This window comes from Talpa occidentalis, unplaced genomic scaffold, assembly GCF_014898055.3.
Source record: "Talpa occidentalis isolate TD23 unplaced genomic scaffold, MPIMG_talOcc4v2.1 talOcc4.10, whole genome shotgun sequence".
Lineage (NCBI taxonomy): Eukaryota > Metazoa > Chordata > Mammalia > Eulipotyphla > Talpidae > Talpa > Talpa occidentalis.
Window position 1 is genome coordinate 37841825 of NW_023600993.1, and position 19044 is coordinate 37860868.

Below are 19044 nucleotides of genomic sequence, written 5' to 3' on the forward strand. Positions count from 1 at the left end.
TTCGATACCCGGCTGTCAGGCGAGGGTCCCACATGGAACGCAGACCTCTCCTGCTGCCCGCTGCTCCCCTCAGCAGTGTACTTCGGTCCTTCTGCCTGTTCTGCTCCCTGCTCTGGCTCTGGTGAATTCTCTCACCCTCCCGTGCTTCTGACTGTACCCAGTGCTTGTATAAATAAATAAATCTTTAAAAAAAAAAAAAAAAGATTACTATATACACTGAGTCTAGGCTCTCTCAAGAAAACAACCTTGGCTTTATCTCCAGGTCCTCAATTTGTGACTTACATTTAGTCCCTCCCTTAGGAGCCAACTGTCCTTGTATAAGGGCTGCCCTTGCTGTTTGTGTCTTCTTGCAATGACATGAGGAATGCTGGCAGGAAGTGTGTCTGTGGCTCGACCAATCCTCAGAGTTGTTGATCCTGGATGTATAACAACAATGAAGTTGCTCTGGATTTGCTGCAAATATAAAACATAGGAATGTGACCTTAGTAGATGATAAGTAGGTAGCAGGTAACAAAAAACTTATAGGTAAAAGGCTAACCTGAGAAGTTAATTTCCTATAATGATTATCAGATTCATAGGTATCAAAATAATTCAGCAAAGCACTCTGAGGAGTATTCAGTTATTACCCTCTGAGTATCTTGTTCACTATGGCACACAAGAGCCTAGGGGGTATTACATAACAGTACAGGTGCCACAGGGGATACGAAAAACCCAGTGTGTTACACAACCGACTGAAGTTAAGGAAATGCTACTACAGTGGTTAAGGGCCCAGGCTATGGATTCACAGATATGGCTTCAAGTTCAGTTGTACTACTTCCTCACCCCACATGAAGATCCTACCTCATAAAATTGTGAGGATTAAATGATTTAATCATACAGCTGGAGAGCCTGGCCAGCAGTTAATACTGCAAAGCTTTCCAAGATCTCACTGCCTTCAGAAGAGGCCAGACTCTGGCTTATGACCCTCATGATAAGTTTTTGGCTAAGACTTATAGTCTCATCTCTTGCTCCTTCTCCTTCCAGTTTCAAATATCCCAGTCGCCAATACCTCATATCCTCTTAGTCCAGGTCTCTTCCATGCTGTCCTCCCTCCCTGAGATACCCCCTTTCCTCAGCTAACTCCTATTCATCCCTCCTGTTTTAGTCCAAGCATCATCTCCTTTGAAGACAGCATCCCACACCCTTGGTGTTGGAGGATGCACTTGCTGTGTGTGCCCAATAGTTACACAGGGTCCTCTGCATTGGCCCAGCCCACACCATGCTAATTCCTGTTGCCCCAGCCCCAACTATGAGCTCTCCCTTCCTGCTCTCACCTCAGGGTGGGGGAATTCTAAGGTATGGGACCAGTAAGGTCTTCGCAGACCATCCAGGAAGATGCCCTTCCAGCTAAATGCTGGGAGAAACTGAGACTTGTGTAACAACAGTAATAACCACCCTCAGGGCTTACTAGGTGCCAGGTACTGTGCTGTCTTTTACCGCTGCCATGCCCCCACGGTTGGGTTTTCTCTCTTACCAATCTCCCAGTAAAGAAGCTGCCTCAGAGACATCCAACGTGAAATTCTGACAATTTAAGAGCCTCTTTATTTCTATTATGAATGGTACATTACGTCTGCCTGTTTTAGTTTTTTTTTTTTTATGGTAATGTTGGCGTTTTCCTCATTTAAGTAAAAACATGTCTATACACACGTGTATACATGTACACATGCACACATTTAAAGGTCGTTGCCTGCCATGCTATAGCAAGTAACTTTTCTGGTTAGTATAACTTAATTTTACTGTCTCTGACACACAAGCTATTTAGACAGATGTTCACCATTTCCTTACTTTTAAGCCTGACATGATCCCCACTGCCTGTGTCTCCTTAATGAAAAAAGCCTGAATCTCTTAACTATTGTTCCCTGAAACACGTCGGGTATTAAATTTACCTGCACTCACTGAAACCTCAGCACGCCGGGAAGTAGGTGATAGACCCGGAGTAGATTTTCCAAGGCGGGGGAGGCCGGGGCTGGGGCGGCGCCGGGCAGTCCTCAGGCCCTCCGGCCCCGGAGTGCGCCAGCTCGCCCATCACGAGGGGCTTCTCGCCCCAGCCCGCGGGCGCCCGGGCCCGGGAAGGCAACGACCACCCGCTCGCACCACCAGAACCTTTCCGGCTGGGAGCCCGAAAGCTTTAGTCCGCCTCTGGGCTCTCCCGCCCCTCGCAGAGGTCTGAGGCCTGGGAACGAGCCCGAACCCAGGCGCTAGCCCGGCGCCTCACCTCCTGCAGCGACTCCGGCACCAGCGCGGGAACGATGGGCCGCTTCACGCCGCGCTGCTCCTTCTCCTTTTCCCCGCCTTTCTCCTTTCCGTTTTCCGCGTCCCCCTTCTCTGCTTGGGTCATCGTGGCCACGGGCGCCCACCGGCCCTTTGCCTCAGACCGACGCGGTGAACGCCAGAGCTGAGGAGCCCGTGAGTCCGCGCAGCCTCACAGACACTGCCCTTAACCAACATGGCTGCCAGGCCGTCGCCCCCAGAGAACTCTGGGAAAGCGGAAGGGCGAAATTGTACAGGACGGAGGCGGGGTGGTGTTTGGGTTTGGTGGATGTTGCAGTAATTGAGCCCTCTAGCAGGATGCCACAATATAGTATTTTTGTTGTTGTTTTCAGTGGACAGGTCGATAACTGGCATCTCATTTTCTCCTCACAGCTGTTAAATATTAAATGCAACCAGGACTGTAGGATGAGACCTGCAGCAGCAGTTCTGAGGGGTAGATCGTGGGTCAGAGGCAAAGAAGCCATCGCCTACAGAGACTTGATCCTGATCTCCTGTATTACAGCCTTAGCTAGAGGCTGGACAAAATGCCAGAATTAAAAGTATATAAAAAAGACACGGGTGCAGGGTGAGAACATCTGCACATAAGATAATGCCCAAAATTAAAATTAAAAAATTTTTTAAAAAGTATGTAAAGAGACTAAATATCTGACACAGACTTGATAATAATAAACTATCTTTATTATACTTTTTCTTAAACTCATTTTAATTGCTTTTCTTATTTTTGAATACAGGTGTCTTATGCCACTATATTCCCATTTCCTGGCAAATAGGGTAGAATAAATAATTATAAATAGATATCAAAATGGTTTTACCTGAATAGTTTGAAAGTCTTTAAAACACTGAAGTAGAATTTATCTGTATCATTCATTTTTCCAATATTTTAATACCTATTACATGTAGTCATTATTCAAAGCACTGTGGTAAAGAAGACAAAATCCTTAACTTCAGTTTCCATTCTCGTGAAAGAATTTGAGTAACCAGCATTCCGGTGGGGGTGAGAGCCAATAGGCAGTGTTCTTAAGCAAAGTTTAGAATTCAAATTCGTCCAGATAGCCTTGCTATCCATGATTTTAAAGACCATCTGGCAAATCTTCATTTTGTAGCTCAGGTCTGTCGGTTACAGTTTTATGAATACCCTGATAATTATATTTGATAGCAAATCAGACAAGTATTAAAGGTTCATGGGACAAATATTTCCTATGCAATTAACACAGATAATATATGCATACTACTAAAATAAGTACAATGTGATTTATTTATAAATGAGAAGAAATTAACAATGCACAGTATCTCAGAGGTTGAAAAAGGTAACACTAAAAATACTGAAGACAATCTTTTATATTTCTTCCAATTCAGTTTTTTTAATTATAAAGATGAGAAGTCACTTTTATAACCTAAAAATATTCACTTATTAAAACTATATTAATACTTTCATAACCAATACAAAAAAGATGAGACAAACATGTGCATTTATAGAACTGCATATCAGTCATGCCAGATCCCTGTGCAGGGAATTCCCAGCACAACCTCATTCATCTGTAAGGACACAGAGCAATTCTTGTTTAGACATACACATTCATCTACTTGTCCAGCCTGGTCAGCCTCCACTCTTTGATGGTTTCCTTCTGCTATGAATGTGCATGTCCAGTTGTCTGCTTCTTAGAGCAGACATTTACCTAAAAGAACATGTTATAATAATTAGTATCCACTTTAATTTGAATCTGTATGAAAAATTCAACCATCATTATGTTCTAAAAACTTTTTCCAAAAGACATCTTGACAATAAAGTTGATGAATTATTCAAAAGTTAATACATATTTTCCAAATAACGATGTCTAAGTAATTACAAAATGTTGGGCAATTTGTTTTCCTATAGAAATCCTTCCCATGGAAGCATTTTCAAAATAAAATCTCTGCAGAACAAATTAATATTTTAAGTTACCTTCCTCATCCACCAGCCATTGGAGGAGGACTAGGGCCACGAAGATGATTAATTCGACCCATTCTTCTGGGGGGATTTCCTGGTGGCCTAATAAAAAATAAAGTTAATTTCTACTGTTTAGTGGACATCACTTCAATTGATTTCTTTTAAACACTCAAAGAGACTCCTTAAACTCTTATAGTGACCCAATGCATAATGCACACAAGCAAAGTGAGTTTAACAAAGATTGTGATGAACTAAACTAAAAAGCACTTTTGTAAATACCTCACTGAAACTCAGGCCCCAATGACTATTGCCACATGGAAACATAAGCACAATCCAGTGCTGCTTGATCTTCTGAGTTTTTCATTAACAGCTGGAAGTCCAAAAGTGAAATCTCTATATTTAATGTTTGCCATCAGTTTATGCTGCTTCCTAATTCAGATTTTTCCAATAGAATATTGAGTGTATATTTTAGTTCTACAAGATGAACAGATCATCAAATCTGAGGGAACTTGACTTCTTTGCAGTAATGCATTAATTTTGAGAAATAGAATTTACACCCTTAATTTCCATGGGCTCTGTTTCTATCTCCCTATACAGACTATAATACCTAATTAAAATATAGAGAGGGGTGTTAAAAGATTTATTTTTAAAGCTATACCCTCTTCCATCATCATATCTGGAATCAGATGAGTTTCCGTAGCCTCTTCTCTTTTTCACATCTTGCTGAAGCAGAGTTTTGAAACTGAAATAAGATGTAGAAACACAGAAATGCTACCTTCAGTATTATAAAATGTATTTCCATGGTTTCAACTATTAGTTCTGTGAAAGGATGTCTAAACCGACTTTGAGCCAAGCCTACATAACTCAAAGCCAGCTGGACACCATCACCCAGTGCAAGTGTCTAAAGAGAATGTGCTATGTTCTATGTCACGGCCACCCTTCCTTGCCCGTAATTGCTCGTCATTCTCCTAGATAGTCTAGGGTGAAAGACTCTCTGAAAGAGTCACCCTAACTTTCTTCCTCCACTTTATATCAGATGTCAGTTTTTACAGTTCTAATATCTGTTTTTGTGGTACTATACACCCATGCCCAGCCTACCTTCAACCTCTTACCTTTGGGAAGAAAGACAGAGGATAGTATGCCAGATGCACAGAGCTTCTGGGAATCCATTTAAATGGAATCATTTCTTTGTGGAGGGGCAAGATTTATTAAGTTAAAAACAGTATTTTTAATAAACGTAATAGAGTAGGTAATATTTGTGAGAGATTTTCAAGAAATTTTGTCTTGGGTAACTTAGGGCCTCTTTTTCACTTGCTGAGTTTTTCTATGGAACTGTCTCTTCCATTTCACCCTTTCTAATTTATCTACATACAGACATTCAATTAATCTTTCTAAACCACAGCCACAATCAAATTATGTATAAAGATTACAGCCTACTACTATTCAAAGTTCTCTGCTATCTTTCCTGTGTTTCTTCTGCCTGGAATAACTTTCTCTGATGTCTACTTCCCAATTCCCCTTGTAATCATTGATATTAAAGTCAATGAAGAAACAGACCTAAGATAAGATTTCGTGGTAGGTGATAAATAATTTGCAAACAAACAGCATGTGAAAGACCAAAAAATGCATTTAGCTAAGAATTGCTTGAAATTATAGTGAAATTCAAATTTTGTTTCCTTTGTGTTGATTCTAATTATTCATTAAAAAAAAAAAAACTTTCCTAATTGGGAGATTTCTTGTTATGAGCTAATTCCCCTTGTTTACTTACTGTAAAATGTAAAAAGTTGCATATACACACTAAAGCTGGGAACAGTTGAGAAAAGGAAGTGTGGTCATTTGGCATTGCAGTGGGCAGGTCTGGCTCTATAGCTGTAAGCTGGAGGCTAAAACATGGTCAAGTTTACTAACTCAACTACTATATTTATAATCATAAGATGTTTGGTGGCAGCTTTACCACTGCATAACTCTTTTCCTTTCATAAAATAAGGTAGAATAAAAACTGCTTCAGGAGCTGAACTTGTTTGGGGTATCCAACAAAATGTAGCTGATATACTTCTGTCAACTGAATTACCAAGGCTATTTTAAAGGGCTACTATACTTACAATAAAACCACAAACTCAGCTATTCCCCAGAAGAAATCCGTTATCAAAGATAGTCTCCATGGGGATTGACTCCGACTGTCCAACACTTGTCCTACAGAAAAGAATACAGAAACTTTAGTTAGTGTACAAATCCCTGACACAATATGCATTGATTTTAATCAGTCAGGTAACGATCACAAACTCAGTATTCAACTTGTCTAGTGTTCCCAGAGATCAATACAAGGAGAGGTCTGTTAGGTGCAGACCATTCTGAGGAAAGGTTCAGGGAAGTTAAAGCTCCATGATTGGCCTCCCGGGGGGCGCAAGGGATTAAGACACAGCCTAAGAGGCTGTCCATGGCCACTGTAGAACAAGGTTGATCCCCAGCCAGCCAGGGAGTTACCCACATGGCGCAGCACCTCTCCTGACTGGCCTGCTGCTCTCCTCAGCAGTGTATTTCTGCCAATCTGCCTGTTCTGTTCCCCACTCTGTCTCTGGTGAATCCACTCATGCCCCCACACCTCTTGTCTGTACCCCAGTTCTTCTATTCATAAATAAATAAATCTTAAAAAAAAAAAAAATCTCCATGATCTAGGGAGAACTCCTTTAATACACCAAGTGCTTTCCTATAGTTTGTAATTTTAGTGGGTGACACTTCCACTATTTTTTCTTTTGGTAAAATATACACAAAAATTTACCATTTTAAAATATAGTTCTATGGCATTAAGTATATTCACATTGCTGTTATCAACATCCATATCCAGAACATTTTCATCTTCCCTAGCTGAAACTCTGTACCCATTAACATTAACAACCAACTTTTCCTTTCCTCCCCCCCTTAGCAACCATCCTACTTTCTGTCTCTTTGACTTGGACTGCTCTAGGAAATTCATATTTGGGATCACACAATGTTTTGCACTGTGGCAACTGGCTACTGTACACATTAGCTTAATGTCATCAGGGTTCGCTCATGCTGTGCATGTCAAAATTTTTTTTAGGCTGATTAATAGTCATTCCACTGCATGTATATACTACATTTTCTTAATCCATTCATCTGTTTATGGACACTTGGGTTGCTTCTATCTTTGGGCTACTATGAAAGTGCTGCTATGAACATGAATGTATAAATAACTGTTTAGTCAAGTATTCTGAGGAAACAAACGGGATGGATGAATATAAAAGAATGTTCATACCACTTCCATTTTCGCGTTCACAGAGTGCTTATTTTCACTTGCAAAATCTCTTGTCTATAAAAAGACTGTTTACATATACTCTTACAAGTCTTGAGAATGATTTACTATGATAAAATTGTTATAAGTCAGACTGATGCTATAACTACTGAAGAGAATGTGGTTTGTTCATTAAAATGACCACTGTTATGGGCCTCCCTGGTAGCGCAAGGGGTTAAGATGCAACCTATGAAGCAACCCGCAGCCTCTGCAGCACAAGTTCGATTCCCAGCCAGCCAGGGAGCTACCCACATGGCACAGCAGACCTCTCCTGTCTCGCTTGCTGCTCCCCTCAGCAGTGTATTTCAGTCAGTCTGCCTGTTCTGTTTCCTGCTCTGTCTCTGGTGAATCCTCTCACCCCACCCCCACCACTTGGCCTGTACCCCAGCTCTTGTATGCATAAATAAATAAATCTTTAAAAATAAATAAATAAAATGACCACTGTTATTCTGCAACAGGATGCTGTTGACTCTAATTATAGACTCCAGCTTTATTTCAGGCAAAAATCAATCACTTTTCAAAACCCTTTATCCATGAAAAGGTAGTACTCCAGGATTTCAGTCATACAAATCAGAATATTTGGGATGCAAAGAGCTATCTGTCAATTACCTCTCCAATGCTCACCATTTTCCTAAGAGCTTCACCAGGCTTACCTCTACCCCCTTAGCCAGGATTTTCCTTTCTTTGATGAGTTTATTTCTAGGTATCTACTTGGACCTGAGAGCTCTCACACAGCTACTGAGAACAAAGGGTAACACTTAAAGACAGACCATTGGTGCTAGGTTTGATTCTGCCTCTTACTAGCTCTGCTTCACTGGCTAATATATTTTTCCTTCTCAGAAAAAGTAGTCTAGGGCTAGTAGAATTATTGGGAAAAAAAATCATTTGACAGATAAAAGAGAAAATTCTGTCAACTATAAAGTGCTGATAAAATACAATCCTTTTAAGAAAATGGACTTAACTGAAACCCGTCAGTGTTTCCTTTCTGATTGTGAAGAACTTAACTGCAAGCACTTGCATCATTCTATCTTGCTTTTTGCATTAACCCTCCTAGTTTCTGCAAGCAAAAACCTTTGCAGTATTCGCAGGCTTGAATGCAACAGGCATTTCTCCACCATAAAAATGAGATAATATGCCCTAATACGACCTTCATGTTATGCAAATATGACATTGGATGCACAATAAGACACACTACAAACACAAGACGTCATTCAATAACACAATAGAAGTTGCCATGTTTAACCACAAAGAAAATAATACAGTCTGCAAGTGGCCAAAGCTAAGATGAAACAGTGAGGTTTTTTTTTTCCTGTTCATCGATTTCCTGTTTCAAAGATTTTTAAGTGAGAAACCAAGAGGATGACATTCATACATATATAAATATGCAAGTAAGTGAAATAAAAAACAACAACAACAGAGAAACCAAGAGGACAGTGTGAGATTTTGGAGAGCAAAGAAAGAAAAAGTGCACTCAGACAAAAGACTTCTCATTAGTCATCTCTGAAGACAAACAGATGATTCAAACAGAACCAGAACCTAGTTACAGTGATCCAAGAAACACCTGTTAAAGATTGCGCCAAGGCATTTATTTCACCTGAGTCAAACAGGCAGCCAGCCAGGTAGTTCCGGCGTTTATAATGTCGTTCTGACCCAGTTTATAGTGTCTTTCCAGTCATTTTCTTTGTGAAACCACTGAATTAAGTCTCTCTCACATTCTCTACTCCAGGTATAATTAACTTACTCCTAGAAGTGATGCTACTTGTCTAATTCTCTTCACACGCACGGGTGCCAATCTCAGTCTACCTCGATTCGAATCTGGTCTGAGCTATTAACAACCTTTGCGATCCTGAGCCAGCGACTGACTGTATCTGCGCCTCAAGGTCTCCACCCGTAAAAGAGGTTTGAGGAGATGAGCGAATACCGTAAAAAGTGCCTCAGGCAAAAGCGCCAAGCACAGGATGTTAACATCTTTACTAGTTAACAACACGGACGCCCTAGAGCCAAGACCACTTTCCCAAGACCCCCAATCTACGAGGGCGAGGGCGCCCGGTATTGTCTGCACCCCGGGGATCGACGCCAGAGCAGACTGAGGCCGATCAGCTGACGCACGGCAGCCACGGCGACTTGGCCTCCAGCTCCGCCCGTCCCCCAGGCGCAAAGTTCGGGAAAACAGCGACGGGTGCCTGGCCCAGTCGGCAAGGATGGCAGAAATGCTGACCTCGGCTTCCCAGGTCCGGGGTCGCTCCCGCAGCCCCGCCAACTCACCATTCGAGATGTAAACCATCTTGGCGGCTTTTCCCCGTCTCCGGAGAGACTAGGGGTCCTGGCCCTTCTGGGCTTCCGTATCTCCCTCCGCGCCCGGCCCTTTCACGTGACAAGCTACGACTAAACAAATCGGTGACGGAGGAGGGAGGTGGACACACCCCATTGGTTGCAAGTAGAGACACGCCCCCGACGGGCCTTTTGCCCCGTCACACGGGCGACTTCCGGGAAAGCGGCGAGTGCGGGGCACGTGAGCGGATGTGATGTTGGGGATTGCTCCGGTAAGCGCGACGCTTCCTGTCTCCTCTCGGAGTTGAACTCGGCTCCCAAGTTCCACCTTGCCCCGCCGGTGGAGAAGTTGCTTTCTGGTTGTTTGATAGACCCGGGGTCGGGGAGGCAAGAGCGCCCCCTGTGCACCTCGAAGAACTGGAGGAGTTGCCCAGAGTTTTCCACTGGTGTCGCTGTTTGAGGGTGTGGAAGGCAGTGCCGTCGCGGCCGGGAGGGGTCCAGACCTTCAGGAGCTCTGTTGTTGTTACCTGCCCCGCGTGCGGTCCTTCTCTTTTAAACTGGGCTTCTGCTCTTGGATCCCAGACGCGTTGGAGTTTCTTATTAACTCTTCTGAAGCAACTGTGACAGACTAGCGCGATAGAAGTTGCCTTTTTTTTTTTTTTTAATCGATGGCTATTTGTTTTTTTATGGATAGCTACTGCTTGCCGGCAATGTGGAGGTGGCAGATGTATGGGAAGATACCGCTTGGTCATTCATGAAATGTGAACGACATGCTATGTGCTAATGTGTTTTTGTTTATTTTATTCCACTCGCTGGGCAACTTTTTTTTAATGAAGGTAATACTGGTTTACGGTTTATGATTTATTGATGAAGTGTCACATCCCTTTAGATGTATGGGTTACTTTTTGTTCTTGAATATGGCAATTTCGTTCGTGTCCCAAGGCCTTTGCACTTTACTATTTCTGCTCTATTTTTTTAAAATTTATTTTATTTATATAAGAGCTGGGGTACAGGTCAGAAGTGTGGGGGGCTCACCAGAGACACAGCGGGGAGCAGAACAAGCAGATGGGCTGAAAACGCTTCTGAGGGGAGCAGCTGGCGAGACAGGAGAGGTCTGCTGCGCCCTGTGGATATCTCCCTGGCTGGCTGGCTGGGAATCGAACCCGCGCTGCAGAAGCTGCGGACAGCTTCACAGCACTGCCCACAACCCTCTGCGAAATCGGGGAGGCCCTGCTCTTTTTCTAATGGCTGCTTGCTTTTCCTTGCAGTTCTCAAGTCGTATTGACTCCTCAAAGAGGTTCTTAATCACCTTATCTAGAAGGCAACTAAAGATTACTTTTGGAAGTTTATTTTGAATTTAACAAAGTTGGCTAAGTTTGTAAATATGTTCTAGTATCTAGAATAAACAAAGATTAATTTCGTGTTGATTGTTTTGGGCACGTTGTACCTAAGCAGTGCATTATAGGATAAGACATCCTTTGCAGCATTTGAAGTTTTTGCCAAAAAATGTTATCAGGAGATCATTAATTTTCCCAAGGTCCTTTCTTAACCTAGACCTTGTCCGCCTCATCTTTGCTCTGCTCTGTTTTAGTTACTTCTAGCTGAAATCCCAGCTTCCACCTTTATTAGTTTTTTCACCTTGAGCACTTTCTGCACTGTAGCAAGTGATCTTATTTCCTTATGTGCAGCCTTTTAAACACTACAATGTAGTGATTTCCTGTTGCATTTAAGGTAAAATTTCTGGTCATGACCTACAGGCCCATCATGACTTGTATGCTTAATTGCCCTTTTAACTATATCTTCTTCCACATTCCTCATTCAAATTATATCTAGCAACATTGTTTTAGTTTCTTGTACACCAAGTTCTTTCATGCCTTCAAAACTCTGCATGTGCTCTCTGCTCTACCCGGGAACATTTCCCGATGACATTCACATTCAACTCCTTTTCTATAGATCTCAGCATCAGAAATCTTAGGAGTGTCCTTAATTTTGATTATGTATCATAATGATTATTTTCTTCAGAATACTTATAGCAATGTAAAATTATTTGATCATTGATTTTTGTCTCCTCAAGAAAATAAAAGATCTAAGAGGTCAGGAGCTCTGCCTTGCTTCCTTTTATCTCTTTGAGATCTGTCATAGGCTGACAAATCTAGGTACTCAGATATTCGTTAGTAGAGAAATACCTTTCTAGAAGCTTGCTAAGTAGGAAGGGAACTAACATTAAGATTGCCTGAATATCAGGTAGTGCTAGGTTCTCTTCTTTCTGTTTCTCTACATAGATAATTTCTTCCTGAGAGTTATTGTAGTTTTCCTAGTGAATTAAACCTGGTCTTTCGCACTGTATTTCATGCTAAATTCAGCTGCTAGTTTATCTAATCTTGACTTTTTTTTCCTGCTCACAAACTCTGGTTTCTCTCCCTATCTGACAAATAGTGTCCAGCTCTCAGGCACTAAGGGCTTCCCTTATGCATCTTGTTAGGTTTTTCTCTCTGATTTCTAATTCCCTAATACAGCTCTTGTTTTCCTTCTCTGTTGCTTCTCATTTGCTCTTGATAGGGATTTTCTCCACTTGCTAAAGTCTAATCTCTCCTTTTAGGTGGGGCATGTTCTTATGAAATGAAATGACAAATGTAAAATGATTTTTCAAAATGATTGATTAGTAGCAAGATGGGGTAAGAGGTAAAGATAACATTTCTTCTCCTGACATGAATGTAAAAGACCGCATATTATTGAATTTAAATATTCCATTTTTCTATTTTTACTTTTTAAAAAAATTAGGGTATGATTGACATACCAGTTTCAGGTATACAACATAATGATTTCATATTTGTATATATTGCAAAGTAATTACCACAATAAGTCTACTTAATATATCTCTCCACACAGTTACAAAAAAATTTTTTACCTATACTGAGAACTTTTAAGGTACATTGTCTTAGCAATTTTCAAATATGACATACAATATTACTGACTATAGTCACTGAGTTATACATTACATCTCATGACTATTTCATAACTGGGAGTTTGTACCTTTGATCTTAACCTTTTTCTCCCATCCTCTGGCCAACTACCAAATTACTCTCTGTACCTATGAGCTTGTTTGTTTAGATTCCACATATAAGTGAATTTATAAGATATTAATCTTTCCTTAGCTTGTTTCACTTAGCATAATGCCCTCAAGAGTCCATCCATGTGTTGCAGATGGCAAGATTTCATTTTTACGGTTGAATAGTATTCTGTGTGTGCATGTGTTTGACAGTTTCTTCATTAATCCATCAGTGGACACTGATGTTGTGTCTTTTCCAGTTAATGTTTTTGTTTTCTTCAGCTGAATATCTAGAAGAGGAATTACTGGATCATATAGTAGTTCTATTTTCAATTTTTTGAGGAGCATCCATACTGTTTTCCATAGTAGCTGCACTGATTTATATTCCCAACAGCACACTCTTTTTACTTTTTTAATGTAACTGCTAGAAATTTAAAATTAAATACATTTATGTTTACATTACAGTTCTATTTGACACTGCTATTCTAGAAGACAGCCTGACAGAGAAAAGGCATTTAGTAAATACTTGTTGAGTGAATGAAGCAATGAATGCTGTTAATTATGGGTAACATTTACACAGGGTTTTCTGTGTCTGGTACTGTTCTAAGCACTTTTCGTTTATTAGTTCATTTAATATATTAAAAATACAAAGATCACAAATAAAATGGCATCCTTCATGCCAGCCCCCTCGCCCCCCAATTAATACCTAATCTCCTAGCAGTTTAAATCTCTCCCAAAAGTGAAACCCTAAACCAATCTGGAGTTTCCTAATCAGCACCAGTGAGGTAATCTGAATGAAAAAACACTCCTCCCCTTCCTCTGCAGGAAAGTAGCTCTGCCTGAAATAATCCTATCTTTTGCTAACAATCTTTGTTCACACTCTTTCTGACTACAAATGCCCTCCATTTTGTGTAACCCAGTGCTGTATCAATATGAGGTGCTGATGATTTATCAATTGCTTAATAAAGCCAATAAGAGCTCTAACTTTTGTGAATTTTGTTTTTTTAGCAATCTTTACAAAACAGCAACAATAATAACTAACATAAAGCACTTTCCTTGTGCCAGACAGTGTGCTGGTTACCATTCATGGTTCATTTAACCCTCAACCTTATTAAGAGGGTTGTTACTGTCATTCCTACTTTATATATGAAGAAACAGTCATAAAAAATTCAAGTGACTTGTCCATGGTCATATAGCTAATAAGCTAAGGATGAAGAGTTTGTGCTCTTCTGTGCTGTGTATTGGCTCTCCACAATAAGAGGTATTGAAATAAGATAATCCAGTGTGATGTTCATAGTATAGAATGGTAGGTGGTTTCTAGAAACTGAATGTATATCAATTTTCTCAAAGTTGCAAAATAGCATCCAACAGTTTTCTAGTTTTTCTTTTCTTTCCCTAAGCATAAAAATTTCCTAGGCATTTTGAGGTCAATTATCTTCCCTTCTCTGCATCAATCAGATAGGCTTTGCTCCAGAGTAGGTCCCTTCCAGTGTCACTTTGATATTAGATCTAAAGTTCAATTGAGGCCCAGTGAGCCTAGTGAAGTCTATTATTATTACTTAAAGAAAGCATATTAGACACTTTTGTCCTTTGCAGTCTCTTTGCCCTTCCCTAATCAAAGAAGCAATCACTGTTCAAAGTACAGAAGGATATACTTTGGGGGATGTCATCCAGATGTAGGTTTGTCTGTATCATGTCCTCTCTGAGAATGTCATCTTTAAAGATGAGTTCAGTTCTTTTTTTGTCTGTCATGTGAGGTCTTCCCTACCTTCTCGGTGCTCCCCGCAATGCCCCAGGTCCTTGAACACCAGATAAATATCCCTGATTCTATTTTTCTTTAAAATTTAAACTATGTAAACTAAATTTCATACATTATTAAATTGATTCTTTTTTCTTTGCTAACCGGTGTTGCGCTGTGGTTGATTACTTGTCCAGTCCCAGAAGAACCCCAGACGGGTATGGCATTTTCCCCTGCACCCCAACAACAGCTAGAGTCAGTCCCATTTGAGGCACATGACTCGGAAAGTGGAGAAGAGTAATGTTTACCACAAGACAGTCAGGGACTACTGGGTTATATAATAAATAAATAAATAAATAAATAAATAAATAAATAAATAAATAAAGATGCCTTTAGGGGACATGGAAAACAGATGACATTTATATCCTTTATTAACCTTTTATGTGTTTGTTCTTACAGATAATTGCTGTTGTATTTTTTTCCTTTGGGCTCAGGAATCTTAGCTCTTAAATTGTCCCATTTTTTTTTTACCTTATACTTTTTGTTGTTGTTTTTCTTTATATATATATATATATTTATTTATATTGTTTTTCACAGTAGTCTTTAAAAAAATTATTTCTTCTAAGTTAGGTAGCCTTATACTGAACATGCTGTGCAAATCAGGGGCGTCCCTTTTTTGTGTTGTGTGTTGTGTGTGCCAATAAGCACTTTAGCTGAACTGATATTTATATTGTTTTACAAGTCATTTTCTTAAAGTATTTGAAATCATTTTCGGCATCAAAATGGGAAAATGTGCATAGGAATTTGCAGTGTTATCTTCCTTGGAGAATATGGTTGATTAAAAAGTTTGGATTTTCACCTGTAATCTCTGTAATATATCACAAAGTAAATTATATTATCGTTTCATTAGTGAGCCTGTCTGGTTAAATTTACACAGCTTATCTTTAAATAACTAAAAAATATCTAGATTCAACTTTGCGGTTCCATTACAGGAAGATAAATATTCCAAAAATAATTTGTAACCTTTCAAAGTCATGATCCAGTTTAACAACCTAGTTAATTATAAGGGGAACTCTAATAGTGGTAAGTGGAAGGAAATATAAAAAAAGCTGCCAGAGGTTTGGGTGTCAGTTTCCTTCTTCTTTTTTCACATATTAAAATGACAGGTTTGTTAGGAAAAGGAGAAAGAAAAAAAGAGATGCACCTGCATAGTCACAGGCGGGTGGTCTTGGGAGGAAAATGCCTTTTTCCTTCTATCTTAAAAGCACATTTTCTAATTAAAGGAAATTTTAAAATATTTTCATAGTTGTATTCTACAGCACAGAAAAAGTATTTCTAAAGTCATATATCTGAAAAGGGAGTAGAGAAATCTAGCAAGTATATCTTCTCTTACTATTGTTAAAAAAAAAAAAAAAAAAGAATTCCTCTGAATAAATTGAGAGATCTAATTGATCTTGTTAAACTACTCAGGAACCAGGCAACTACCTATCTTCAAGTAAAAAGGTGTTGAAAGGGCTTGTACAAAATGGAGGGATTTTATAGTTAAAAAAAGAGGTTAGGACAAGGTTGTCAAAGAAGAGGAAGATTTTTTTCAGGCAAAGTTACATTCCCTCGGAAAGATGGGGGAAGGATGGTGTTATCATGCAGATTACCTCAGTAGTGTTAACCAAGATACTCAGGAATGATGGGTTTAGAGTTCCACTTTTGGTGCAGCAGGTTCTACCATTACGGTTTGCTTGTAAGTATTGGTGGGACCTGTAGGACACCATTTTGGGCCTGTTCCTTAATACTGTTTAGATAAGTCTCAAGATAACATTGATTTTTTTTTTTTTACCTTTAATCTTTGCCCAAATAAACAGATGAATAAAACTTCAGTTTGATTCTTTTGGTTCTTTTAACAGTAGGTTCAAGGAAAAAAGGTTTATCTTATAGTCTCTTGGTGGGGTGGGGGGTGGTGGGGTCGGTCATATGACCTAGTAATGACTGTTCCCTGGAAAGTTTCTTAACTGGGATTGAAAGGATATGGTTAGAGAGGTTGCTATAGTCTCAGCTAGTTGACCAGGCTGTTGATTGTGAACATATTATAAATTTTGGGGGCCTCCTAAGTGCCTTCCCCCTTCCATCTGTAACAGGGTGGTCCTCAGGCAAGGGGGAGGTTCCAGGTTTCCTGCCCCACCCAAAAGGTAAGGTGTCTACAAGACTGTTAGCTGAGCAGAGAGAGAAGAAGATGTAGAGGAGACTGAGGAAGGAAGGAAGCAGGATGGAGAGCCAGAAGGAGACCTGGAGGAGGCACATGGAACCAAGAGAAGAAACACGTGAAGAAACTGCACTTGCCTTTTGGTCCTGGACTGATTGATACAGATGTGGGTGAGAGACCCGTGGGGAGGTGACAATGGCAGTTTTTGTCTTGATTTTGATTTTGCTCTTTTCCTCCCAGATTTGTCTGGTGGTTTTGTTAGGGGAAAAGGATGTCCTAAAGCTAATTCCATACAGGCTTTGTGGACTCCGTCCCTACTCCAGACCAAAGCCAAAAGACACTGGGAACTCCAAATCCCATCACCACCAAAGGGAAGGTGGCTGGAACCTGAGGGTGGGGCTAAGCAGCCAGGTTTGGTATAAAACCAGACATGTGGGCTTTGGGCGATTCCCTGTTTTGGCTCTCCGCCAGCTTGTAGCGTGGCCAGCTCTGAGAGTGCCTTTGGGTTTCCGGGTGGGCAGATCGGGTACAACACATTAAAGACTTTATTTCCCTAATTTTGTAACAGGGTGGTCCCAGGAAAGGGGGAGGTTCCCTGCCCCACCCAAGGGAGGGTGGAGCTGAGCAGGAGGAGGAGAAGGAGAAGAAGAGACTGAGGAAGGAAGGAAGCAAGATGGAGCCAGGAGACCTGGAGGAGGCGCATGGAGCCTAGAGACATGTGAAGAAACTGCGCTTGTCTTTTGGTCATGGACTGGGTGACACAGATGTGGGTGAGACCCGTGGGGAGGTGACAATGGCAGCTTTTATCTGGATGTTGATTTTGCTCTTTTCCTTCCGGGCTTGTCCGGTTGTTTGTGACCCTTTTCTGTGGGTCCCCACTGGAAGATGTTTTAGACTTGTGGCAGGCTTTGGGGCCTTGCTCTGGGCCGACCCCATATGGATGGAGTTTTACCCACGAGGGGATGGGTAACTTTGGGTGCTTCATTTAGAAACTAGACTCTTTGCCTCACCTGTATTGTTTCCTAGTTTTATTAAAGATCCTTCCCATTAGTCTCATGTGTTTTGTGTTGATGCGGCGGATGGCAGAACCCATGTAGAATAGGCAGGTTTGCAGGGTTTGGGCTGACCCTCTCCCTGTCCTATAACAATTTCTCCCTGAGTTGTACATTTTCTCAATTCCTTTTCCCTTGTAAATAAACCTTTTATTAACCTTTTGTGTGTGCCTGTAGAGTATTAATAAGTCCCTTTTAAAGTGCGCGGGTGAGGACCCACAGCCAGGCAACCCGTTTTATATCGGGGCTGCTCCGTAACAGTTTCTGATCCTTTTGTGTGTGTCCCCACTGGAAGATGCTTTAGACTTGTGGCAGGCTTTGGGGCCTTTCTCTGGGCCAATCCCGTTTGGGTGGACTTTTGCCCACGAGGGGACGAGTAACTTTGGGTGCTTGATTTAAAAAACTATATTATTTGCCTTTCCTGTATTGTTTACTAATTTTATTAAAGTTCCTTTTCATTAAAGTCTCATATGTTTTGTGTTGATGTGGTGGATGGCAGAACCTATTTAGAGCAGGCAGGTTTGCAGGGTCTGGGGTGCCCCTCTCCCTGCCAGGTAACACATCTAGCAGGTAATAGAGCAAAACCTTCTTCACAGACTTAAGTCTATAGCCCCTATAGCCAATACAGGAATCTTCTGCCTGAAGGTAAAGCTAATCTTTTCACACCCACTGATGACAAGAGTCAGATAAAAATGATTTAACAATAGGTAGCCAGTCTTACCTGTCTGCTGTGCATTCTTTAGGAGGGAAGAGATTAAATACTGAATTGCCTTCCCCAGCATCAGCCTATCTTGATCAGACGATTTAGAACTGGAAGTCTGACCTGTCAATGACTTACTGTTCTTACCTATATAAACTAAATTCAAATTTGTGATTGAGCACCTCTCACAAAGTAAAATCTGTTTACTTGGTTCAGATCCTCAATTTGATTATCTAAAATGTTTTGTCAAATTATCATTGAGACTTTATTTCTGATTAGCATGATGATGCCTCATCACTTTATTTCTTCTTACTAATATTATGTAATACAAGCAGCTTGGTTAATATTGCCCAAAGTCAAATAAGCTTCTCAACTTCAGAAAATCATCTTTCACAGATATTAGTAATTCATCTCTTTTGCTATGAATCTCTTATTTTTGATGGGAAATATGAGACAGAGACTCTGAAAATGGAATCTGGCAACTGAAGAA

The 19044-nt window shown here is 40.6% G+C and overlaps 2 protein-coding genes and 1 long non-coding RNA gene across 4 annotated transcripts in view; 1 reads left to right on the forward strand and 2 right to left on the reverse strand.

Moving 5' to 3' along the window:
• Positions 1 to 4290, reverse strand: part of ACTR8 (actin related protein 8) — an 18198-nt gene extending 13908 nt beyond the window's left edge. For both annotated transcript variants that reach the window (XR_008551612.1, XM_037530756.2), the window contains exons 1-3: positions 4253 to 4290; positions 2255 to 3986; positions 283 to 453 (exon numbers count right to left, since the gene is read on the reverse strand). Coding sequence is in view for 1 of the 2 variants with exons in the window: in XM_037530756.2 (XP_037386653.1) it covers positions 283 to 453; positions 2255 to 2377 (294 nt within the window). In the remaining variant the exon portion in view is untranslated. The remainder of the gene's footprint in view (positions 1 to 282; positions 454 to 2254; positions 3987 to 4252) is intronic.
• SELENOK (selenoprotein K) lies at positions 4249 to 9932 on the reverse strand. The gene is made up of 4 exons (XM_037530769.2): positions 9813 to 9932; positions 6340 to 6430; positions 4896 to 4979; positions 4249 to 4339 (listed from the first exon to the last, which is right to left on the reverse strand). The coding sequence occupies exons 1-4, from the start codon at positions 9829 to 9831 to the stop codon at positions 4249 to 4251; spliced, it is 285 nt and encodes a 94-aa protein (XP_037386666.1). The 5' UTR covers positions 9832 to 9932.
• On the forward strand, positions 9835 to 18278 carry LOC129145698 (uncharacterized). Its single transcript, XR_008551618.1, has 3 exons — positions 9835 to 11196; positions 16738 to 16972; positions 17371 to 18278. It is a non-coding gene; the product is annotated as an uncharacterized LOC129145698 (long non-coding RNA).
• Positions 18279 to 19044: the final 766 nt, after the last annotated feature.